The sequence below is a fragment of the Sitodiplosis mosellana genome, unplaced genomic scaffold (assembly GCF_009176505.1).
Source record: "Sitodiplosis mosellana isolate CC-2019 unplaced genomic scaffold, AAFC_SMos_1.0 Smas_scaffold_1, whole genome shotgun sequence".
NCBI lineage: Eukaryota > Metazoa > Arthropoda > Insecta > Diptera > Cecidomyiidae > Sitodiplosis > Sitodiplosis mosellana.
The window spans coordinates 19074881-19100097 of NW_022595244.1; the positions used below are offsets into that span (position 1 = coordinate 19074881).

A 25217-nucleotide genomic window follows, 5' to 3' on the forward strand; every position below is an offset into this window, starting at 1 on the left:
ATATCGTATACACACGTACGTACTCATGCACATCGAAGAAAATGCTGAACGAAGCCGAAATGTTCTTTTCGATCAAAAACATGATTGAAGCGGAATTATTATTTTTTTCTGGTTGTATGTTCGCTGAAAGTCAAATTGCCAATCCAGATATTGACCGAATAACATTTTTTTTCCTTTGAACAGAATTGAAACAACATTTCGTTCATTGTTTTCGTCCTTACTTTTCTTCTTCTGGTTTTCACATATAAAGCATGCTCTGATGCGAACACTCAACATTCGTTGTTCTTTTCATCGTTTAAATTAATGCAACGAAACCGTTGTTTTGTTGATGTGTCTTCGGGCCTGTTTCTCATTCCATATTTGCGTGTGCTGAATGTGAAATGTCCGAGTCCATTGTTTGTCAATTTCTGGAAAACGAAAATTTTTCCATTTATTCTTTTGCAATGAACGCTCTTGTTTCTTCTTGGTTATTTCCGTGCTGTGTGCTGTTTTTGTTTCTGTTCCTCTCTCTTTCATTTTACTGGTCACGAAAAATCAACCAAACACACAATTCATCGGCATATCGATATTATATGCCAGTCGTGTACTGAACAAATGAGTACTGGGCTGAAATGCGACTACCGTTTTCATTAACAAAATACATGCGATTTTCCGTTTCATTCGTCGTTTTTTCTTTCTCCTCTCTTTTTTCTCTCGCTCGCTCTCTCTCTCTCTCTCTCTCGTTCTCATTCGAGTTTTTTTTTCAAATATTTATTTTTATTTGGTTCGTGTTGCTCACCAACTCATGCAGATGTACTTTTATACGTTTTGTACGTGCGCGCCATTCTATTACGTGTTGTTTCGTGCACTTTTTGTTCCTTTCCTTGCCTCTCCTTTCCAATACCGTCCTTTTTCTCCGTTTTACGTGCGATCACTTTTCGCTTCATTCGTCTACTTTGTCTCTCGTTGTGTTCACCTTCATTATCGAATTCAGTGCACATATGCGTGGTGGCATCGAGTGCGTGCATAGATTTTCTAAACAGCAACCATCGAATCAACCAACAACTAACATTGGAAGTGATCCATTGGCAAACCCGAGTGTTGACAAAATCTAGCAACACCAGCGCTGGTGAAACGATAATATTTTGATGTAAAAAAAAATTGGTAGGACCCAAACGTGTATAATGCGTGATATATCCTGCGTTGATGAGGCGCGCAATACCAACATTTATATTGCTTAATGTTGAGAGAGAGAGAGAGAGAGAGAGAGAGAGAGAGAGAGAGAGAGAGAGACCAAAATCATAATTTTCGAACAGAAAAAAACCGAAAAAGAAACGAAGAAAAAGAAAAACATTATAATTTTAGTTTTGCACATGAAACGAGCAGCAAATCAAACCGGTCGACCGGCAAAGACACATCATTTCATTACGTGTGAGTGAGTGAGTGTGTATGTGTTTATATGATTTCATGTGTGCCGAAGTAAACGAACCTAGTAGCTTCGACTACGTGCACTGTTCGAATATCGCAAAGAATAATAATGAGTACACGACAAATGTTTTCTACGAATGCATATAGCATACAGTATATAGTCAATCGTCATCGTCATCGTCGTCATTAAAATCTAAAACCATCAGTCCTTATGCTGTCGCGATCACGTTGTTGTTGGTCGCCGTCGTCGTCGCAGTCGTCGCAGTCGTCGTAACTTTTTCGGATTGAGGCTTTTAAATATGCTAAAGTCGTCGTTCGTTTTATTTATGTCGTTTTTCTCCTGTTTTTTCGCTTCATTCTTGATTACTGGCTCAGTCACTGTGTGTGAGTGTTTGTGTGCTCTATTCATTGTATGTTGCGAATTGAGCCGTTTTTTTCAGCACTCATTTTATTTTCAGTTTTTTTTCTCTTCTTCCTTTTCATTTTATTTTTTGTTTCGATACAAATGCATAGCAATATCTAGTTAGTCGCTCATTTTTAAATTTTCTCCGCTTGCTTCGACGTGTTAGACGTCAATTAAAAAGCGACGACTCTATGCCAACATTTTTTGCTGATTTTTTTTGTTGGACTCTTTCTTTTCATTTTTCAATTCGTTCAATTCTCGATTCGCACTGCCATTCATATTAAGTGCCTGAAAACACTTTTTGTCGCTTTGTTTTGATTATTTTTTTCTATTCGGCATTTTTCGTAGTCGTTGTCGTTGTTGGCCATACGATGAGTGGTTGAGTCATGCATACAATGAAATCATGTGTGAGTATATGTTTGATTATTTGTTGTTGTTGTTCTTTCATTTCAATTGGCACTGACAAAAATAGTCGACGCGATAGCGCTTATGCAGATGAAGGCGGTTAAATGGGCGATGTTAACAGCGACAAAATCAATGTGGTGACAAACACACAACAAGGGATCCACGTATGAATTCGACTACGTGTTTATTATTCACGATTTTCCATCGTCTTTCTCTCTTTCTCTGTTCCTTTCCTCGTCAACAATTGAATGTGTTGTCGTTCGTTGTTTTGGGCTGTTGGTGAGGTCGGATATTTATTTTCTTCTGATTATTATTCGTTCGACTTTGGATTCGAGGTGGATGTGTAATGCACGTCGCGTTTAACTGTTGTACAGCGAAATCGAATCGGCGGCAACGACTCACACTCATTTGTATGTTCAATTCGTTGGAAGCAGAAATCGAAGAAAGCAAAAGAAACACGAACACCGTGCTCATACGAAAGCAAAAATCCACCATCACATGCAAACAACATATAGGTATATGTATAATGTATATATATCCGAATGGCAATATTAACGAGTTAGAGACACGTAACTCTCCTACACATTGAACATTTCTCAAATGAATACGCTTTGCGTAAAACGGTTAGATTGATTGTATTGTGTATACACATCAGCATATTAAAATTGAAAAGAAAGCAGAAAAACACACATATATGTGTCTTTTTTTATACATAAATAAGAATCTACGTTCGACATCACGCGAACAGCTAGAGCATTTATAAGTATACAACGACCGGAGCGGGCAATCGAAGCAGACCTTGAAATGAATCTTATGCGTATCTGCGTTCTCGAGTCAACGCGGGTATGAAGTCACGATCAAAACATTTATCATCTTTTTTTCCTTCTTTCATAACACTAACACTCGCTCATTCCCTTTTTGCCAATTTCCCCAACCGTTTTTTTTTTTTACGTTTTTATTGCTCGTATATCGCGTTGGTTCGCATCATGTACGTTGCCTGTGTGTGCACGTTTGTTATACTTTTTATACAATTTCGATACTTTCTTAGTTCAAATCTTTGTGGCATGAGTCTTTGCATGCTCACTTCGATTGGCCCCATTATTAGCGGCAATGGTTTTTCTTGCCGTGCGTTTCAAGAATTTTCTCCACATTTTTAGATTCATTTCCTTTGTAATGTTCACTTATCGTAATTACTTGTTTGTGGAACATTTCTCTATCTTACATTTCCCGTCTCGACATTGTTTTCTGCGTCTCAATTATGGAATTTCTCTGTTCATTATGTCGTTACACAATTGACAATCCGCTTTTATTTATCGTTATCATTATTTTAATGGACGCTCATTTTCCTCTATCATTTTTGTCTTCGCTTAATTGATCATTTCCATTCATGGGATCACACAATAGTTCCACATCTTTAATTAAAAATGAACAAATCTTATTAAAAATCGTCTATTCGTGAATTGTAACAATACATTACAACTGTAATTGATGTCGAGAATTTGTTTGAACGGAACTTTCTTGGAAAGTTTGCAATTGGAAAAGTCTCTTGACGCCGATTTTTTTTTTTTTCAATAGGGAAGCTAACGAAACAACACCATCGATATTCAAAATACAATCTTCGTTTCAGTTCACTATTGTGGCATAACTATTGAAACCGTGGAAATGGCACATGAATGAAATCGTATTTAAAATGAAGAACATGAAAGACGAATCAAATAACAATTTCAATTTCAAATTGAGTTTTCTCGTTAATTTTCAAATTTGGCGGCATTCCATTATTTGAGCAAATGTCAGTGCACTTCATATCACATGTATTGAAATGTCATTCTGAGGGAACAGTGCTACCAATCGATAAATCGTCACTGTAATAATACATTGTCGCCGAACTTTGACAGACGAGTGCATTTTGGAGCCAATCGTCGATGTGAAATAGTTTGATTGTCAATCGAAAGCACTTTTTAAACTAAAATTGTTCATTAAAAATTGAAAAGAAAAACACTACAATAAATCTCGTCGACGCTAATTCAACTGAAATCCCAAAAGGCAGTTTGTAATTTGCCGCACAAAAGTGTGCAGAAGCAGAAATGACCAGTTTATTCGCATCAACACCCGCTTCACAAGAGACAGCATCATTGTTTATCAATGAAAAGATCGCCAGTGCCCGAAACAATGTATGTATATATATATATGATGTGGATGGAACAAGTGTATTTTTGCTGATTCACCAAAAACGTACAATTGTTTGCATTCATTCGACTAATTCAACATTTTGTTTGATTCAGATTATCGATTGGCTAAACGAATGTAGCGAAGGTGGCAAAAAGCCTGCTGAAAGATGTGAAGCCATAAAAAAGATTCAAGAGTTGATTATTCATTCAGATGAGGAATTGTTGGAAGAATTCTTAGAGAATATTCTTGCATTTAGTCATGATCCCGTGCAGGAAGTACGGCGTTGTGTCGTCGGATTCATCGAAGAGATATCGTAAGTGGCGAACCTATAAACCTAACCACCCCATGAAATCAATATTAATTGAATTGAATCATTTGTTCCAGTAAAACACACATTAGTTTTGTACCACGAACGATAAGCGTTTTGGCCGGTTTACTGCGTGACCAATCACCACAAGTGATAAAACGTGTAATTCAAGGATTAGCCGCCGTTTACAAGAATTTTCTGCAATGGATTTGTACATTGGGCGACATATCAGAGGAAACAGAACAATCATGGAACACAATCTGTATTATGAAGGCCGAAATTGTCGATATGATTGATCACATAAACGATGGAGTTCGAACCAATGCCATTAAATTCCTTGAAGGTGTTGTTATTCTGCAGACGTATACTGACGAAGACAGTATGAAACGAGAAAATGATTTTTCTCTCGATAACATCCCATTGACAATGAAAATCGTTCGACGTCGCAAACTTGAAGATGAAGCAGTTAGTATTTTTGAAGCTCTATTGAAATTTCACGCCGCATCACATATTTCATCAGTCAATTTAATCGCATGCACCGGTACATTGTGTACGATAGCCAAAATGCGGCCAACATTTCTACAGCCAGTGATACAAGCCCTTAAAAATCTCCACTCCAATTTACCGCCCACTTTGACTGACTCACAAATGATATCGGTGCGAAAGCATCTGAAAATGCAATTGCTAAATATACTCAAGCAACCGTCAGCCTTCGAAATGCAATCGACAATATCGCATATTTTAGTCGATTTGGGCGCCACAAATTCGGAAATTCAGAAAGCCATTCCGAAGTTGGATAAAAAAGAGCAAGCGCGTCGTGCGAAACGGGCTTTGGAAAGTGCAGCTGAAAGTGCTGCCAAACGTATTAAAGTGGAAAAAATTGAGAAACCAGTGCGACGCGAAATGGAAATCGATCAATTTGAAGTTGAGGAACAAAAGCGTCGTTCGAACAAATTAAACGAATCCTTCCTAATGGATCACCTGAAATCAAAGGAAGTCGTTGCTGATTTAGTTATGGAGTCGATGCAGAATTTGCCCGATGAAATGCCAGCCCATTTTTTGCGCAATTACGTGGCTGATCCCAGCCTTACCATACAACAACGAACCCAGAAAATCTCTAAACAACTCGCTGAATTGATGACAGCCGAACGATTGGGCCCAGGCGCTGCTGAAATATCCAAAGATCCACCGATGCGCATAAAAAGTAGTCCTGAGGAAGAGCGTCGAATTTTAATGGGCATCCGAAAAGATCCAATTCAAATAGACGAGGCAATGAGCATCGACGACGACTTCGAAGATAGTTCGGCCACGCCCGAGCAACGAAAAGAGGAAGCCACGAAAAAGTTGCGCGAGACTATCGAAAGAGCGAAAAATGAACAGGCGATTATTCCGAGATTGAAGCAAAAAGCGAAAGCGTTAAAGTTGGAAGAAATTACAAAGCCACTGCCTCGTGCAAAGAAAGAGGTACTATTGTTGCAATCCGTCACTCGCATACTTAATGCAGAGAAACGCTGCGCGGCCGGAGGCATAACAAATCAAAGGAAACGGATTCTAACCATTTTGGCCGCAACATTCACACCCGATGTGAGGGACACCATCTTGAAATATGTCAAGGAAGATCTTGTGAATCGGTTCGATCTGGCTGAGATGTGGTTATTTGAAGAGTACAGTTTGTTCCAAGGTTTCACCCGGCATTCATACATCAAAAGTGAAAAAAAGCCCGACTACGCATACAATAAGTTGCTTGGCGATTTGATTTCGACCGTTCTGGGAACCGACAACGAGAAATTCGATCAAGAAAAGTACATTCGACGCATCTATTTGGGAGCACCATTTATATCAGAGGATGCATTTACGAATCTGGTATGCAGCTGCGAAGTTGCCAGTTTGTCCAGGTGTGCAATGGAAATTGTACGCGATTTGGCTGTGTCACGACCCCCAAAGCGGATGCGATTTCTGAATGTTTTGCTTCGTTTTTCGGTGCATGAAAATTACGATCTGCGTGAAAAGGCGCAACAGAACTTGATGAGCATCTACGCACAGCACAAACTGTGTCGCGATGAAATTGAAGAGTTTGCGCTTCGTTGGCTCAACTACTTGGAGAAAGAGACACCGCCGAATGAGGTATTCAACAATGATTACGGAAGAACCGAAACGGCTGTTGTGTGGACTGAGTCATTATCGAAAATATGTTTGTCATTATTTCTACACGTTTTGCAAAACAACGACAAACTTTTGACGAATTTGTGCGACATTTATGTGAAGACGTCGCCAGACATGAAAAGAACGATATTGCGATCCATTGATGTTGCCATTAAAAAAATGGGCGCAGAAAATCCGCAAATTTTGAAAATGATTGAAGATGGTGTTAAGGGAACTGAAACGCTCATAACTCGAATTATTTACATTCTCACCGAGCGAATGCCACTTCATCCAGAATTAGTTCGTCGTGTACGTGATCTTTATCATAACAAAGTGTCTGATGTTCGCCTATTGATTCCAATAGTTGCAGGATTGACGAAACAAGAAATCCTTACCATGCTTCCGAAAGTGTTGCGCTTGAATCCGGTCGTTGTGAAAGAAGTATTCAATCGATTGTTGGCCATTGGCCCTGAATTTGAACACATTAAAAATCTACCCATGATGCCGAGTGAACTGCTTGTTGCATTGCACACACTTGATCCGGCCAAGGTTGAACTAAAATTGGTGGTCAAAGCGACTTCACTATGCTTAGATCGAAAAGAGCGTTATACTCAAGATGTGTTAGCCATTGTTTTGCAACAGCTCGTCGATATTACACCATTGCCAACACTTTTGATGCGAACAATTCTTCAGTCGCTCTCGTTATACCCGAAACTCAGTAATTTCGTGAGCAATCTATTGCAACGCCTCATACCGAAGCAAGTGTGGAAGCAAAAGGTCGTTTGGGAAGGATTTTTGAAATGTTGTCAACGACTGAAACCAGCGAGTTTTCCCGTACTCCTCTCATTGCCACCGGCCCAACTGAGAGACGCTTTGAACCAGTGCCCAGAACTGCGACAACCTCTACTCGAGCATGCTAATGAAGTTATTGAAAAACAAAATGTACCCGTTTCAAAAATGGTCATGGATGTTTTACTCGGCAAAACAGAAGATGTTTTCATTACGGTAACAATAAATGAAAAAAAAAAAGACATTTTTCTATCGGCTTTAAACATTTCTTTTATTTGTATCAATAGGAAGCGCCAGAGAATCTTGGAATGATTCCATTGGAAAATATTAAAAAAGAACGAGATGATGCAGCAAAAAGTTCCGATTCGACGCAACAACAACAAAATCAACCGCTACCACCTGGTGAAGATCGGTAGTTCGTCAATTGTGTTTGAAAGCAGTTACATCAACAATATTTACTTTATATTTTCAACCATTTTTCATGTTTTTTAATTACAAAATACACGTTATGAACAATTTAATAAAATAGATACCGTAAATTGAAATTAAATAATTTGTGCTATAATAAATGTTTGCGGCAGAAAAGACCGGTAATGTGTAAACAATCTCACGCTTCGTAGTAATTTGCTTGACATCGCAAATGTCACAGCGGACAGTGGTTGAAGTGTGGTTAAAAACGATTCCGACCACCAGAGGCGCTGTTGCAGATGCATCAACTGAAGAAGAAACATCAATTTTTTTTTGAAGTCACACTCACACACCATTTTCAGTCTGTCAAAAAGACTAATCGCAACAATGATGATGACCAAAATTAGAAAAAATCCAATCAAATAACCGAATCCGTATATCAATATTTTAAAATAAATTCTCTTTACTTTTTTTCGGATAAGCGCAAAAATGTGGGCAGAAGCAAGGTACGTAGCTATAAATGTGAAATGTAACAATAAAGTAATGTGTTCTATTTACATGTCTGGTTCATCATCTTTTTTGTTTGTCTTCAACAGGAAACAGGAGCGTAAGATACGTGGTATGCTTGTAGACTATCGCAAGCGCGCTGAACGTCGTCAAGATTTTTATGAAAAAATCGTGAGTGAAATTAGTGCAATGAATGTGAAAATCTATCCAATGGGACAATTACTCTTTTCATGTTACTAAAAGAGATGCCTGTTGATTTTGTTGTTTCATTGTAGAAAGCCGATCCAACGCAATTTATGCAAATCCATGGCCGTCGATGTAAAATTCATCTTGATCCCGCTGTTGCTGCGGCCGGCGAGAGTCCAGCCATCATGCAAGTCATATTTCGCTCACATTGTGGGCAATGAAATTCCCTTTTGGATTTCAAATAGCCATAATGAACCATTGAATAGCTTTTTATAAGACGTGGTGTGTTTGCGTTTACAGGATGCCTTGGCAAGGACACACAGATAATTTGATTGATCGATTTGACGTACGTGCGCATTTAGATTACATTCCCCCGTTAACAAAATTAGAACCAGATGAACCCAGCCAAGAGGAGCGCCAATGCAACTATGAGAGTTTTCGGATTTTAGCACAAAATGATTTTCTCGGAATAAATGAAGACAAATATTTGCATCAGTTGCACCTGGAAGAGCAGTACGGCGTGAATGCCCAGCAATTGGAATTGGAAAAAGCAAAAAAGAAAAGCAATAGCACTAACAGTGGTGGTGTCGCTATTGGCTATACATACAATCAGGACGATATAGCCGATCAAAATCAAAGTGGCTTCAATTCGGCTAGTATAATTGCCAGTGCTGCCGGTGGTAATTCAGCGCAGGATGAATCCGATTCCGATATCGATGTTGATGTTTCAATCGATATAAATAAAATTGACACGCAACAGGCGCACGAATTGAATGGATATGGACGTTCATATGGAATGCATAGTAACGACTTTTATTCATTCCTCACCAAAGATGCCGATGAAGCGGAATCGTTGCGAATGGCGCGTGAGGAAGAGCAAGAAAAAATCATTTTATGCGGACGCAAAAGTCGGCGAGAAAGACGTGCACAGAGAGAGAAACGTTTTGCAGGCCGTCAAACAATCAGCCCGCCAAGCTATGCGGCGAAAGAAGAATCTGCTAAGCTCGTAGCCGAAGATAAGAATGATTCCGACTCGCGATCACCAACACCTGAAAATTCCGGAAAAGTATGATTGAATTGCGGCGAAATTAAGATTTTATTTCAGAATTGAAACGCATTTTTTGTTCATTTCAGATTACGTACATCACATCTTTCGGCGGAGAGGATGAATTGACTTCACACTCGAAAATATCGATAAACTTCAATAAAACGGCCAAGGGCACATTGGGCAGTGAACTGGTGGCTAACCGTCTTGCAAATGCAGCGAAAATCGCCAGCGGCGAAACCGTATCATATGCTGATAAAGTTAAACAAAATCTAGAAAAACTAAAACATTTGAACGATCAACCAAAATCGCCAAGGAAACCATTAGCATATCAAAGGCGTGGACACACGAAGAGTCGATCTCGTTCACCTTCGAAATCATCATATCATCGGAACTTCAGGTCAACGCAAACAGCGAGGAGGTATCGACGTTCGCAATCACGTTCATCGTCAAGAAGGCACCGAACATATCATAGAAGTCGTTCTCATTCGCGAGACCGCCATCGCCGACGTTATTCGACGTCTTCGTCTTCATCCACTTCCTCATCATCGAAAAGGTTTGTTTGCCATGGACAATATTCGAAATTATTTTTTTTTTCCCAATATTAACAAGTAAATATTGATTTTAAAAGACGAAACCGACTGCATCGCTCATTGTCGTCCAGCTCATCGTCGAGCTCGTCAACATCCAAGAGTAGCAGCAGTTCCACGAGACCTTCACCACCGCGCATAGTAACCACAAAAGCACGCTCAAAGTCTTTGGGACGAGAAAAACCCATTTTAGATTCAAAACCGCAAAGTAAGTCGCAGCTCCGCTGAAAACACAATTTCTTTTTTTTCTCGAATTTTTCGATCAGTACAATTCTTTAAATTGTAAACATTTCTAAGCAGCCAAGGAACCAGAAAAGCCAGTTCGAATAGTTGAAAAATCAACGCCTTCAAATCAAAAACCAACAATAATAGCACCTATTAATCCAACACCAATCGAAATACCTCCATCAGCGCTGCCTGTAATTAGAGAGGAGCCAAAATTGCCTGAAGTGCAAGTTCCCATTAAGAAATATTACGGTCGAAAACGAGACAGTCAAAGTTCTTCGTCGGAGGCTGAGCTCTTCGAAGAACCCGAATCGACCGGAAAGTCGAAGTAAGAACATAAAGAATATAATTGGCTCTATATACTTATATGATAAAAACCATTTTTTATTTATCGAGTGTGTTTTTTTTCCTGTTTTCTTTTTAGATCTGATTCAACGTCATCTACTGTTAAAAATATAAATCTTGGTAAAGCAGCAATCATCCAAACCAAAGTCAGTAAGAATAATTCACTTTCATTTTTCCCAACGCCAATTATTGAACTGAAAATAAAACAGATTTTATTGGTCGCACAAAAGACATGAATTTACACAGAAAAAAAAACACACAGTCATTATTGTTTGAGCACAATTCATCAGTTCATTGCCGTAGACTTTGATTCATATTCAAATTCATATGGAAATACATGCAACACTGAACAGATGATGCCAATTCCGATTGTGCTTTAAATGTGGTAACAGCCTTCCTAGAATGCATTCATCCCCTGCATGTTATAATACATTTAAACCAATATTTAACTCAAATTGTTCAGTGTACGGAAAACCGAACAAGCCTCAATGTTAGTTTATGAAACAGAAACTACCCCGTGAATTGTCTATTGAAACGTGTTTGCTTTTGTTCCTGTTTATATGTTCTCTTATTGCGTGTGCGTTTCTTCACATTCGATAAAACTAAAAGTGCTTTATATTTTGCAGGATTCAACATCGTCTGGCGCTGCATCGAGACCCGCATTGAATCCACGTGATCGACTGAAGAAGAAAATGCAAATTTTATTGAACAAGCAATGTATGTATATCGTTGAGATACTTATCAAATACCAAAGTTCATATTATTTATCGATTTTCATTGGAATATTTGCAGATAAAGCTGATAAAATGGCTGAAATCGAAAAGAATGAGCGGCAAATTCAGCAACAACAAGAGCGTGACGATGAAATGCGAGAAATGGCTCTCAGACTAAGACGAAGGTAATGAAATCGACTTCATATCTCTTACTTCTCACCATTTGATTACAACCATTACGGGCTCACATTTCTAATAATAACTTTAATTTTAATTTGTAGACAACGCGAATTGCGCCACAAATACGGTTCCCCCGGCGGGGAGAGTGACAAGAGCGATGGCTCAGTCGCGTCGAGCAGCCATAGTTCAGCAAACAATCGAACTGAGACACGTCAAAGATCAAGGTATCGTTCACGCAGTCGTTCATGTCACTCTCGTTCCAGATCGTATGAATCAAGGAGAAGAGAACGCGGTAAAAATTCGTATCGACGGCACAGCCGCGATAGTTCCAGACATCGAAGAAGCCGTGAACGTAGCAAGAGACGTTCAACATCGAAAGACTATCGACGTAGGAGCAAGTCAACGGAGCGCCGACGAAACAATGATCGGCCAAGGAAGTTAGTTGACTACTGAAATCACAACAACAATATAAAAACACAATTCGCCCTGTTTTTGAAATGTTCCATTTTCAACCAATGTTTTCCAATTGTACCGATTCAATTGAATTTAAATAAATCAATATTGTATAGAAAGCAGAAAAAAGTGGGTATATTTTTCTTGACTCATGTAATTTTGAGGCAGCATTGCTCAGCTAAGTACCCATTCACTAGCTATTGTGTTGAATAACACACACTGTTCGCCGAAGACGTCAAGCAAAACCAAACATTCTTTTGATTGGTATTTATTATTGATTTTCTGCGTTCTGACACAATTGCCGGATCGAACCGATTACACAGATTCGCATGTTCGATGGTAGTTAGGTAGCAAATGACATCATAAATTCCGTAAGTCGATGACTTTCTTCCTATTTGTATAGCGATAACAAAGAATATTTCTCGCTATCTTTTGTTGTGAATCAAACCGAATTCGAAGAAAATCCATTGTGTTTTCAATTCCAGTGTCGATTCACGTTTGAAATTCCGATATGCTGCTTGGAATTCGGTTGAAACCAATTGAGCTTACTAATTTATTGGTTTAAATAAGTTTCCACGTGGAATAAGTTTGAATGACTGTATATAATCACATGCAATGCTAACCAAAAATACGATGGCAAAGCTATTGTCATGTATTCTGATACGTCGTTGATTGACATCAAAAAGTTTGTATTTTAATATTTATTTTTTTGAAAAAGGGAATTATTTTCGGTTGAACAACAGGGCGCTACTATTCGATTTCAGCATGTAGTCGACGGCAATGTTCGAAATGCCATGTCACACACTTGTTTGACTCCCTACAAAACAGCTCTATCGCTGGCAAATAGATAAAGGGAAATCAAAACCAAATGCTATTGCATGAAATCCGTATTTTCCGTAATATTTAAGTAGATAGTTCTAAAAATAGGCAGTGAAATGCGAATAACGTGTTTAAATGGAATGATTTTGCATGTTCTTTGTCATGGAGCTATTTTTTTTTGTTAGAAGGGGTGCATAGAGAATATATGTACAACATGAACAGAAGCCAGCCCAACTCGAAACACCGTTAAAACCTTAATCCACCTATATTTTATGCGAAAGCAATTTTGATTCATTGCTCATGTTATTTGTCGCAATGAAATTTTGAGTATCCTTTGTTTCCCTCGGATTTCCTTCTCCTGTTTCACCTTGTTTGTCGAGCAACGAGGCCAAACTACTCATTCGATCGAAGTGTTTCGAAGTAACTGTGCGCAATGGTATCGGTGAATAGTTTTGAGGAAATTGAAAATCTCGTCCAACAAAATCAGCAAAGTTCGTGTGATTAAAAATTCTTTTTTTGTAAAAAAGAAAAATAAATTCTTTCGAAATCTATCCAGTTTACATGTGTGATAAAATATAAATAATATATGAAAGATTTTTCATTATCCATTTTTTTTTCCAACGCAGAGATAAAATTATTGAACGATATAAACGCGCAGCTAAATGAACGCTATGAAATTAAATCGAAGTATAATGCGTTAAGAAATGAATTGAAGGACCTGGAAGAGTTTGAAACGTCGCGTAAAACGAAGTTCAATAAGGATAGGAAAAAACAACTTATGGAAATGGAGCATATCGGTCACGATCTGTTTGACGAACATTCAAAGGTGATCCATCAAATTGAACACATCAACTGGCACTTGAGTCATGCTCATCCACATGAAATCACAACACCTATCGAGCTGCCTACTATCCCACCCCGAATTTGTCACCCGGATGGTATTCTATCAGGACACGGCCACGGCCACATTCACGGAAGATTGCACTGCACCAACAAACCGTCAGCAAATATGGTAAACTTCCAACAAAACATCGACAAAAACAAATTAATTCATTGTTTTGTAAATTGCTTGATTTTTTTTTTATCTTTTGGCAAAAGGGCTATCTTCAAATTAGCGCCGAGCGGTTGATCAAAACCATTTCTGAGTTGCGTCACAAAATATGTCAAGCAAGACAAAATTTGGAACATGAAACTGAGGTATGGAATGTGAAGGGAATTGAAAAAAAAAAACAAGTATTGTATGCTGTATTTAAATAGATAGACCGAGTCATACTTGATGTAAATTGTACGTTGTGATGTAGATGGAAAACAAGATGTTTCTTTAGAAAAACAATGCGATTGTGTGAACAATGTGCGTCTTTTTCATTATTTCTTTCTCTTCTTCATTATTTTTTTCAGCGAAAACGAGCCGCCGAGAAAAATTTGACGGAACTCCGTAAACAAGTATCGAAGCAAAAGAAGCTCATGTCAACAAGACGTTGTGTGCCGTTGCCAGCAATCACAACCGTTCGAAAATGTGTTAAATAAATAGTCAAATATTCAGAGTTCATACTGGTTCACCTACGACTGTGTTCGTTCGAAAACTGAATGTGACAACCGATGAGTGAATTGGCTGAATGGATTACGTTTTGCGCGAAAATTGAAACGTTTTTACATTTAGCACAAATGAAACCGAATAGTTTTAGCCCAATTATGATCGAAGATCACCAAATTTATTTACTTTCTTTGCTCTCTCTCTCTCTTTCTATCTCAAAGTAATCTAATCAGAAAATAAAATTTTCAAGCAAAAAAAAACTCTCTTCAAATATCCATGGTAGCAACTGTTAGGTTTCCGGTCGTAAATTGTACTGATGATATGAAGTTCAATAAAATAAAAGCGAATTCGAGGAGCGAAACGTCGGTATTCTGTTTGTTCGTCGTCGTTTATTTCTGAAATAACTCAATAATAAATAGCTTTACTTCGACATAGCCTAAAATTTGAGCAGACTTTTTTTTGTGCGCGTGTTAAACATCTGTTTCGACAAAAATTTAAACAAAATTTATCAAATCGGTGTCAACATATAATAATAATTACAAATGTAGCCATTATTTACACTAATTTCAAATATTTCGGTCATTTGAACCGGTTTCGTTGGCAAAGGAGTTTGTATAGTAAATACAAGTGGTGAGAGCATGAACAATGAAAAAGATATCTCGTGCCATTTCAACTTTGAACGGAATGTAATTTGATATTCATGTTTGAGTGAACAAAGACTGAGTGCGGAGCACAAAAGCGGAATAACAAGCAAAAATAAAGTCAACCCAATGCACAAAAATTGAATGATAACCGAAACGTTTGTACAGTGTAAAGTGATAATGGCAGAGTCCGTACGATCTGCTCTCACTGCTCCCAGCCCATACTTAATCACATAATGTTAACGTATTCGAGGAATTATATGTGAGTGTATGGATGAATGTAGGTATGAATATACGTACGTTGAATCAATGTAAATTAATCCAAATTGCAAAATTAAGACACAAAGCAGGCAAAAAACCGGAATAAGAGATTTCAGTTAATAAATTTTTCTTGCCCATTCTGTAACAGTGGGTAATCATCTTGTTAGGAAAACAAAAACGGCTGCGCACAGACCCATCCACACACACACACACATATATATATATATATAGAAACGATGAGTACTTGGATTTTTTGTATTTTTTTCGAAAATATTTTATATCTCTCGTAGGCAGTCTTGTATGGCGTATATGTTATGCCAACGAATAACATCTCACAACCGACACGTATCGCTTTCGGACCACGCACACATATCGCATACATTATCAGTAACGTGTGTAATACATAAGCGTTTTACTTTTTCTATTTGTTTTCTGTCGGCGTTTTTTTGTTGTTGTATACATTCAATTTATTGATAAAATAGAATTAAAATATTGATACCGAAGCGGTTGGCTGCTCTCTTCACTCTTGCATTCACTTGGATGAGCTCCGGACATGAGCATTTATTAATTTCGGTCTGGAATCACATCAGTTCATAGCGTTTAGTTTAGATCAGATTATCGTTCGTTACACATCGAACGTGGAGGCCATCGTGAAATAGTCAACGTTCCCAAATTTTTATGTTTGACGTGCATTTTTTGTGAATTAGTTTTTTTTGTTCGTTTTTTTTTCATTTGTTTTGTTTCTTTTTCCAATCTGTTGAAACGGTGTGTTTGCCGCAGTTATTAAATTACGTGAGTTAAAAAAAGACTGAACATGACTGGAACAGAGAAACCGGCTGTAGCACAGCCCAGGGTAAGTTGAATTTATGAACATTTTTAACCAAATTCCCAAACGCAAAACGAAATGCGACTTATATGAATAGGCAGCATCAAGTGTTAAAATTCGCAGAACGTTATACCGGATGTTTTTGGAAGTAATCATACGGTAGGAACGTTAATTTTAAACGAGTGTGACAAATTTGAAGGCCAAGTTCAAAGTACGTAAAATAGGCTTGAACGTAGTCAATTTCTGATATTCTGTTGAATTTTTCAAATTCTTCGTAATCGAAGTGACGATGCAACGAACGCTAACCAGAAATAGAATGTGATACTCTTATTTTATTGTTGTCGTTTTCGTTGTCGTTCTCGATGTTGTCGTCGCCGTCGCATAAAAGGGCGCTTAAAAAGAAGAGAGACCAAAATGACACAGCATGCAGTTTCTTTACTCTTGTTGTGCCGTCTCTCACACTTTGCATTCGATAAAACCATTTTTGTGAGTCTTGCGCTATCTGAATACGTGCAAGAATAACGCAGTCTCAAATGTACACAACTGTTATTTCGTTATTCTCTTTCGATGTCTATTTGGAAATTTAAACGCAGCATCGAACTCTCCGTGATGAACATCACCAAACAGTTAGTCTGCTTTCGTCTGCTCTCACGTAGCCACACTACTCTACTTATTGCATTTAAACTGTTTTGTACTTTATTCCGTCCAAATTTTATGTTTAGTTTCAATTTTGTCCGAAATTAGAGAGTAGATTTTCGTGTTTTTAAAAAGTCGTCCTTGAGCATTGCCATTTTAAATTCTATGTGTTGAGCTATTGTGAATATTCGTCGATAACAAACAAATAAAATCTAAAAGTTGAAATTATCATTTAAATTCTTGCATAATTTGCGTTGCGTGTGTGCGAATCAGCCACAGTATTTGTCGTCAAGTGAACACAAATCACCCACAAATCGAGGGAAAACATGAAGCAATCTTATGATATTGCTAAGAAGGTAATAAAAATTGTCATCTATAGTGATAATTGAGTTGATAATTAATTTAGCAAATCGAATTGAAAACATTATTTGTAGAACGTGTTTCGAGTGGCCAATCGGCTGCGAGCGCTGCGATTGGGTCTTTGCGTTTTAAGAGCATCTTAGAGTGGGTTTTTGATATTTTTAAATGTATTTTCGAATCGTTTATTTACATTAAAACGAAGAAAAAGAAACAAATTGCAAGAATTCATGTGTGTGTTGGTTGTCGCCATAGTCGCCATCACAAACACAATCGGTCAGTCGGTTTTTTTTCCCTTTTTTGATGATGAAAAAAATGTTTGTTTCCAAATATTTGTGATTTCCTCCGAAATTTGCACGCAAATAACGACGCTTCTCGGACGAATAAGAAAGAATATTTTGTAGCTATGACATGATCGGAACCGAAACCGAAACCGAAACCGAAGCAAAGACGAGATAAAAACAACGAGAGTACGAAACAAAAAATAGAATCCAAACTGAAATAGTAACCAAGATACAGTGTATGCTGTATATATAAAACGGTTAGCATACAAGATTGTGGTGCGGCAGAAACACATTTTGAGTGCGCCAATCACTGAGCGCGAACCGAAAGGTACGTCAATTCTTACAGTGTTTCTTTTTCTTCTTCTCGCATACGAATCGTTCTATACAGAATATTATTGACGTACATCGTTGCATATTCATGAGCATGGCACAGAATGCCGAACAAATGTGCGAACAAGCAGTGGAAAAAACGAGAAGTGTCGACAAAAGAGAGCATAAAACGAAATGCATACTAGGACGAATGAAATGTTTGTGTGTGCATTTGGTGCACAAAAAATTAAGGCAAGTTGCGATACAGTCAAGAGCCCAATCAATGAATATGCATGTCAAATAAATATTTAGACGTGTATTTGATTCCTCAATCGAGGCAATTTCATTAAGAGATGACTGCGTTTTCGTATTATCCTATGCATGAGCAAGTAGAAGAGAGAGAGAGAGAAAGAGAGTAATGCGTTCGTTGTCTTCAACAACAAACCTAAAAATAGCCCGTCTTCAATTTGTATCGTTTGCCGAGAAACAAGCGGGAGAGTAAGAGCAATTGAAGCTGCGCGATCATGATAGATATTTCAGGCCTTTCACATTTCTCACACGAATTTGCAAATAGATTTTCTCTAGCCGTCGTGCAATCAATATCGTTTCGAGTACTTTAAAAGTGATTAAAAAGCAGCGAAATTGGACAGTAAAAACAGTTTTTTTGACAAATTTTTTGGACTTTACACTGACCTGGAGATAAGAAGGTGATTGAGATCAACTTCCATCCAGTAAAGTGCCTCTGATCGTTTGAAGGCTTTGTGCTTAACAAGAAAAAAAAGAAAAACAAAAATTGTAATATGAGAGGCGTCCGTTGAAAAGAAGGAAAATCGTGTATTATTCGTCCGTGCACGGCGACTCAAACGTTATTGACCGAGATAAAGAAAATTTATGTAACTTTCTCGTGCAATTGCTTCGGCTGATTACGCCGTCGTCAACTTCAACTTTATTCCATTCGATTCGAATTGATTTACTTTTTTTTCAAGTACTTAACATACTTGTTGAGTTTTTCCACGGTTGGAACAAGATCATAAAATAATAAAATATGGATACGGATAAAATGACACAAGCAATGGCTCGATGGTGGCAGGTATTCAGTGAAATCTTGTGATAGTCTTGACCTTTACCAGTTTTTCCATGTACTGCTAATCTCACTCGTTCCATTCGAAACGACATTCTGAATGTCATGACACATACCCATATATGTATATTTACACCGACTCAGTACACTTGCTTTGCCGAGTGCAAAACAGTGAACTGTCGAATGCATTTCCATCATCACGCCTTAAACCCAATCAATTCAAATTGATCAATGAAAATAAATCATCGCCTTGCACTTAGCATTAATTGTCAGGCTGCGTTTAAATCAAATAAATTTGTGTCAACATTTGCTTTGTGCACACACATACAAGAGTTACGTACGTTTGGTAAATATTGATTTTGAATTCATGTGTAATTTTTTTTCCCTCGATCGATCGAAACGATCGATTGAACAACAGGCGACAAGATAAGAATTCGTTGATATTTCGTATTGACGCAATATGATGACATATGCGTTAGCTTGTCGAAGTGAGCATTCATCAACTACTCAATCATATCATTGCAAAAAAAATTTGTGTTTCCACAACCATTAACCACTTCAATGCGCGCGATTCGATTCGATGGAATGACATGTGATTCTATTCAGAACGGGCGCTTGGCGATCGATCAACCTAAAAGTACCCTTTTTTGCTATCGACACACATTCGTTTGCCATTTAAAGTGTTTACAGATTGATAAAATCGCGAAAAAAAAAATTGCCGGAACCTTCATGCTTCACACACTAACACACTCAATGACTCAAGTGTGTGCAGTAGGAATTAATCCAATTTTGTTCGCCATACAATTTTATTATTGGATCGAGTAGAGCGGATAATTCCTCAACGTGTGATTTTTTTATAGCCACGAAAAACGGAAAGACAACATTTTATTTTCACATTGTGCGCCATTCATACAATAGTAATAAATTGAACGCTGCCTGATATTGAAAACTAATCAATTCCGCATTAATAATAGTAAATGAGGTAATTTTATGGTCAAAAACTACAAATTATCGAATGTTGTTGTTCAACTACAAAGACCATATGAACGCAAAAACTACGTAAAAATTGAATTAAAAATAGATCAAAAAAAGCCAAATCGACTTTCATACATACACCTCGTGACGAGCGGGGCGTACATCGCTTGTTTTGATGTTTTGGTCACACATGTGAATGTGAATCGTTTGAAATTTCTTACGAAATCCACTATATGCGCCGCATCAACAGTCTACAGATATTGTATATCTCGGTCGTAGTAACGAACCACATCGAGGCGCAATAGCAACGTAATTTGAATTTGAATTCGAATTCAATGTCCTTTCGGTATAGTTTGAATTCTTAACAATTTGTTGTCTCTTCTTGTTTACAATGAACTCTAATGCTTTAATGACGCACACATTTTTGTGCTGATCAATTCCTTTCCTTATCCCTATTTATAATTCATATAGTAATATAGTGTAAACTGAACGATATTAATCTCTTCTTATGTCATATTTTGCATTGCTTTGCCGCATTCATGATCAATTGGTTCTTCTCTTTTTTCAGACGGTTAACGAACGTGGCGATGATCCTGACGCACGTCCAATGCTTTACGATCCCTTACAAGGGAGCAAGACAACAAAAAGCCAACAATATCTAGCAACAGTGATTAGTATGAATTTTTCCCTTTTACTTTGCAATTTACTCACTAAACCAGATCTAGATTATAACTAACGTCACCAATATATAGTTGTTATTTTGAAGAAAAAAACATCTTGAAGGTCGTCGATGTCACCGCGAATGCATTATCGGCGATTTTCTGTAGGAAAAAAAAGCATAACTTTGTGTTGCACACACAGGAAAAAAAAGTCGCGTTTCTTGGTGTTAGTGATTCTTTTTCTTGATTCTGGCAAAAAAAAAAATTGGCACTATGAAAAAAAAATTCGTTGAAATTTTTTTGTTTGTGTTGGTGCGAATTTGACAAATGACCGATTCTTCTTCGGACACCAACACAATCAAAAAAATTTCGGCGAAAAGAAAAATGTTTCATAGTAGTAAAAAAAACTTTGAGTCAGAATCAAGAAAAAGAATCACTAACACCAAGAAACGCAATTTTCTCTCTCTATGTGTAAACAAAAGATGGAAACAAAGCCAAACAAAATAAAATCAATCTCCTTTGACAACGAAGCCGGTCTTATCAAAATTGTCTTTTTCTCCATTAGTTTGCTTGGGCGCAGCCGCAGCTGGCACGGGACTAGCATGGACAAGTCCAGTTTTGGATCAACTGAAAAGTTTCAACTCACCGATTGTCATAACAAAAGATGAAGGAACATGGATCGCATCTTTTCTCGCAATTGGAGCAATCATTGGTATGTATGTTCCGCAATTTGGCTTTGGTCTATTCGAAAAATCATCCAACCATGAAAACTGGCCACAATTGCGGAATTCTATATTGCAAAATTCTTTTAATTTAATAAAAATGTATAAAATGTATAAAAAGTGCAAAAATGGATATCCATTATTATTTAAACATTTTTACAACTCAGTCCTTATTTACAATCAAAGCTCCGTAATGATTACGAAATTAGTCATCGTGGTTTGGTTGCTTAGCTTCTTACATCTTCTTTTTAACTTATACACACAGGTGCTGTACCGTCTGGAATTTTGGCCGATAAACTTGGCCGCAAGAAGACTGCTATCATCATTGCTGTCCCCTATATTATCAGCTATCTTCTAATTGTTTTCGCCCAAAACGTTATGTGGCTGTATGCTGCTCGATTACTCATTGGTACGTTTACATTGTAAAATGTTTTTACAAATGGCCCAAAATCGAGTTTGTTTGTCCGCTTCCTCCCTCTCACGACCGCTCGCCCGCATACTTGATGTTTACACCATACAAAAAATGAAAACAAACAAGTATGCCGCTGATATGAATAGTACATGATAATTGATTTCATACATGTCTGTTTTTCTTCTTCGATAAAGTCAACAATAAACAAACTCGAGTTTCATCAGATAAATAGACTATCTGTTCAAAGCATGTTACAAACGTTGTCACCACTTGTTGCTCACAAGATAATATACGCACTAATTTTCTTTAAACTAGGTATTGCCATTGGTGGCTCATGCGTTGTATGCCCGGTTTATATAAGTGAATATGCTGAAACATCGATTCGAGGTATGCTTGGAACGTGTTTCCAACTATTTCTCACGGTTGGCATTTTGTTCGTCTTTGTGATTGGAGCGTACACCAGTTGGATCACATTGAGTTGGACGTGTCTGGCTATGCCGGTATTGAATCTGGTCGGTTTGTTCTTCTTGCCGGAGAGTCCAATTTGGCTGTTGAAAAACGTACGTTCTTGTGCACATTCGTTTAAGATGGCATGTTCCTAGATTCAAATATATTTATTTTATTTTTTTTAAATATTTCATATTGTATTTCAATAGCACCGCGAAACAGAAGCAGCAACAGCAATCAAATGGTTCTGGGGCCGACACTGTAATGCGAATGGCGCCATTCAAGCTATCAAGAATGAATTGGAGGCAGCCGGAAGTGGTTCGGGATCGATTCGTGATTTGTTTGCTGTTACAGCCAATCGCCGTGGCTTCTTCATTTGCGTCAGTTTGATGTTCTTCCAACAATTTTCGGGTATCAACGCCGTCATTTTCTTCTCGGTGGGAATTTTCAAAGCGGCAGGCAGCAACTTGGATCCAAATGTATGTGCAATTATCGTGGGCGTAGTGCAAGTGCTAATGACCTTTGCAGCGGCTGTATTAGTTGAACGCGCAGGTCGCAAAGTTCTTCTTTTGTTGAGCAGTATGGTTATGGCATTGTGTTTGTTTGTGCTGGGTGTTTACTTCTATTTGAAAGATCATAACCATGATGTTTCAAACATTGGCATCATTCCGTTGCTCAGCTTGGTCCTCTTTATCATTTGCTTCAGGTACATTGAAAAACAATCTTTTGAAGATGAACTCTCCTCACTGATGATATTGTTGTTGTTGTTGTTTTTTTGGTCATATAGTTTGGGCTACGGACCAATTCCATGGATGATGATGGGCGAGATGTTGGCGGTTGATATCAAGGGTATTGCCACCTCATTCACCGTAGAATTCAACTGGATCTCTGTGTTCATCATCACAAAATCATTTGAACCAATGATTGAAGGTTTCGGCGGAGCAGTGACATTCTGGATTTTTGGTGCGATTATGGTAGTCGGTACAGTTTACGGTTACATTTGCCTATTCGAAACGAAAGGCAAGAGCAACACTGAAATTCAAATCATATTGGCTGGCGATAAATGAGCGAATATATTTGTCTAGATTTTAATTATTGTATCAATTCTATTCTGCTGTGCATGATACGGACGGATAAAACAAGAGACAGAGATTATACGCATAGAAATTGTAATTGAACTAATTAGTGTCTAAATATTTTTTTTAGCCAAAAACATAGCAGGAAAACAATCATTGTATGTAAAAGACCGAGAGAGAAAAAAAATATCGTATTTTTGTATATAATTAAATTTTACGTTAAGTAACTAGCTAAAAATGAAATTCAGATACTTTTAGATTGTGAACAAATTATTTTATTCAAAACATTGTATTACAAATTCAATATGTTGCTCAAGTTTTTTTTAGACCGATTAAATAAAATGTGAGTTATTTTAATGTGGTGTGTGTGTTTAACTTTTCCTTCGTGTCTTTGTTTCTTCTCTTCAATTTGAATCTCAATATGTTGATGAGTGAAATAGGCAATTCTTATATGATCGCAACATTGATCGCAAACCAAACTCAAGAAGCTATGCTTGAAAAACTTAGCCTGAACTCTCTCTATTTGTTGTTTGTCTTTTTTTGTTTCATTGGGTGCGCGCAGTGTGTGCCATACTTGTGTGTGCCATAGTCCTCGTCGTCGTTTCCATCATTTTCTCGCGGAAAATCACCGACCTCAACCGCTGCAATGGGTACCATACTCCCATATTTCGGTTGACATTCGAAATACTTGTTGTCGTCAACAGTTCCATCATGAATGCTAAGAGGCTCGTCGTATTCAACGCCAATGAGAATGCTCGGTTTCACATGAAATGCACCTTTGTATCTGACCGTACCAAGACGACGAGGTCCTTTTGCTGTCACAAAACATCGGTCGCCAATGTTAATCGAAGCAGCTTTCTTCTCTTGCTGGAGTTGCTCCTCCTTTTTTTTCATTTCTTCTTCATTGTATTTGCCCAATCGATTTGCTTTAAGTTACTCTCGTACGGTTTTGCGACGCTGATCGTATTTTTTCTCGGTTAAATCGAACTTTTCCACATTCCTATCGCCAATAAAACTCTAGGAATTGTCCACAACGTGTATTCGCATATTATTTTCAATGGGAAATGATCCGAGCTCATTTTCATCATCGTTCAACTGTGTTATCAACTTGTCACCTTTGAACAACTGCAATTGCATTGTGCCAGCACTGGCGCCCGTTATAATTTCCAACTTGCCCTGAAAATTGGAAATTCTGTCAAGGTGATTTCATGTCGATTCAAATTGGTTAATTCCATTAAAAGTTATCGATGAGTCACAGTGAAGCCGAACACAAAATCGTAGCAATCAAAACAAATGTTTACCTATTCCAAGAATTATTCGGAAATTTTTATGTCCCTTGGAATTTTTTTTTCAAAGCTGACCACGTCATTTTGAGAGTTTGATACATTTATTTGAAAAAAAATCACCCATTTCGATCCGTTAAATTATTTTTACACCTTTCTACGGTTAGAGTTTGTTGTTAATGTTGCGACGAAGTTTTGTTTGACTTGACAACTGTCAATGAAACAATGAATGAAGTTGGCTGCAATCCACACTGTCCATCAATTCATTTGACACGAAATGATTTAAATTTTTTTATGGTGGACCATCATCGATGGTGCATTCAGTGTATATACTTTGCTACAGTTGAGTTAAGTTCTTTTTTCGCTCCAAAATAATTTACTGCTGAAAAATGGTTCCAGTTCGGTTATTTATTATTAAATTATTTTTACAATGTTTGAATCATTTTTTTCAACGAATGTCTTCGATAAATAGTTGGAATCAAAATATCATGCCGTCTCCATCGATGTAAATGTATAAGCAGATTTATAGTCTTCTTATAAAAGAATCACATTGGATATGGCTTTCACACGTGCTGCTGAATGACATTTGAATCGATTTGCACAACTTAATACGAATATCAA

General features: G+C 37.6%; 3 protein-coding genes and 1 pseudogene across 5 annotated transcripts; 3 read left to right on the forward strand and 1 right to left on the reverse strand.

The window, feature by feature from the left end:
- Positions 1-971: 971 nt before the first annotated feature.
- Positions 972-8172, forward strand: LOC129571762 (symplekin). The gene is made up of 4 exons (XM_055451623.1): positions 972-4386; positions 4498-4697; positions 4769-7838; positions 7910-8172. The coding sequence occupies exons 1-4, from the start codon at positions 4300-4302 to the stop codon at positions 8036-8038; spliced, it is 3486 nt and encodes a 1161-aa protein (XP_055307598.1). The 5' UTR covers positions 972-4299; the 3' UTR covers positions 8039-8172.
- Positions 8173-8271: 99 nt separating this feature from the next.
- Positions 8272-12403, forward strand: LOC129571774 (CLK4-associating serine/arginine rich protein). Its single transcript, XM_055451631.1, has 11 exons — positions 8272-8536; positions 8627-8708; positions 8813-8910; positions 9024-9789; positions 9858-10324; positions 10400-10566; positions 10659-10911; positions 11008-11074; positions 11555-11645; positions 11721-11826; positions 11923-12403. Exons 1-11 carry the CDS (start codon positions 8520-8522, stop codon positions 12272-12274), a joined length of 2466 nt encoding a protein of 821 aa, XP_055307606.1. The 5' UTR covers positions 8272-8519; the 3' UTR covers positions 12275-12403.
- Positions 12404-15078: 2675 nt separating this feature from the next.
- On the forward strand, positions 15079-23670 carry LOC129571784 (facilitated trehalose transporter Tret1-like). 3 transcript variants are annotated; one of them, XM_055451644.1, is made up of 7 exons: positions 15079-16382; positions 20566-20671; positions 21222-21368; positions 21644-21787; positions 22106-22350; positions 22447-22943; positions 23025-23670. In XM_055451644.1, exons 1-7 carry the CDS (start codon positions 16344-16346, stop codon positions 23302-23304), a joined length of 1458 nt encoding a protein of 485 aa, XP_055307619.1. In that variant the 5' UTR covers positions 15079-16343; the 3' UTR covers positions 23305-23670. The 3 variants fall into 3 exon arrangements, with proteins under 3 accessions (XP_055307619.1, XP_055307624.1, XP_055307614.1); XM_055451649.1 differs by lacking the exon at positions 15079-16382 and adding an exon at positions 16958-17347; XM_055451639.1 differs by lacking the exon at positions 15079-16382 and adding an exon at positions 18476-19031.
- Positions 23671-23778: 108 nt separating this feature from the next.
- Positions 23779-24513, reverse strand: LOC129580456 (tubulin-folding cofactor B-like; annotated as a pseudogene).
- Positions 24514-25217: the final 704 nt, after the last annotated feature.

What these genes read in the sequence shown, in the direction of transcription:
- LOC129571762 (XM_055451623.1), top strand. Translation starts at nt 4,300, where the DNA reads ATGACCAGTTTATTCGCATCAACACCCGCTTCACAAGAGACAGCATCA. An exon ending in TCGCCAGTGCCCGAAACAAT is followed by an intron (nt 4,387 to 4,497) that starts GTATGTATATAT and finishes TGTTTGATTCAG; the next exon opens with ATTATCGATTGGCTAAACGA. An exon ending in CAGAAGATGTTTTCATTACG is followed by an intron (nt 7,839 to 7,909) that starts GTAACAATAAAT and finishes TTGTATCAATAG; the next exon opens with GAAGCGCCAGAGAATCTTGG.
- LOC129571774 (XM_055451631.1), top strand. An exon ending in AAGATTTTTATGAAAAAATC is followed by an intron (nt 8,709 to 8,812) that starts GTGAGTGAAATT and finishes GTTTCATTGTAG; the next exon opens with AAAGCCGATCCAACGCAATT. An exon ending in ACTTCCTCATCATCGAAAAG is followed by an intron (nt 10,325 to 10,399) that starts GTTTGTTTGCCA and finishes TGATTTTAAAAG; the next exon opens with ACGAAACCGACTGCATCGCT.
- LOC129571784 (XM_055451639.1), top strand. Translation starts at nt 18,987, where the DNA reads ATGGATACGGATAAAATGACACAAGCAATGGCTCGATGGTGGCAG. An exon ending in ATATCTAGCAACAGTGATTA is followed by an intron (nt 20,672 to 21,221) that starts GTATGAATTTTT and finishes TTTCTCCATTAG; the next exon opens with TTTGCTTGGGCGCAGCCGCA. An exon ending in TGCTGCTCGATTACTCATTG is followed by an intron (nt 21,788 to 22,105) that starts GTACGTTTACAT and finishes TCTTTAAACTAG; the next exon opens with GTATTGCCATTGGTGGCTCA.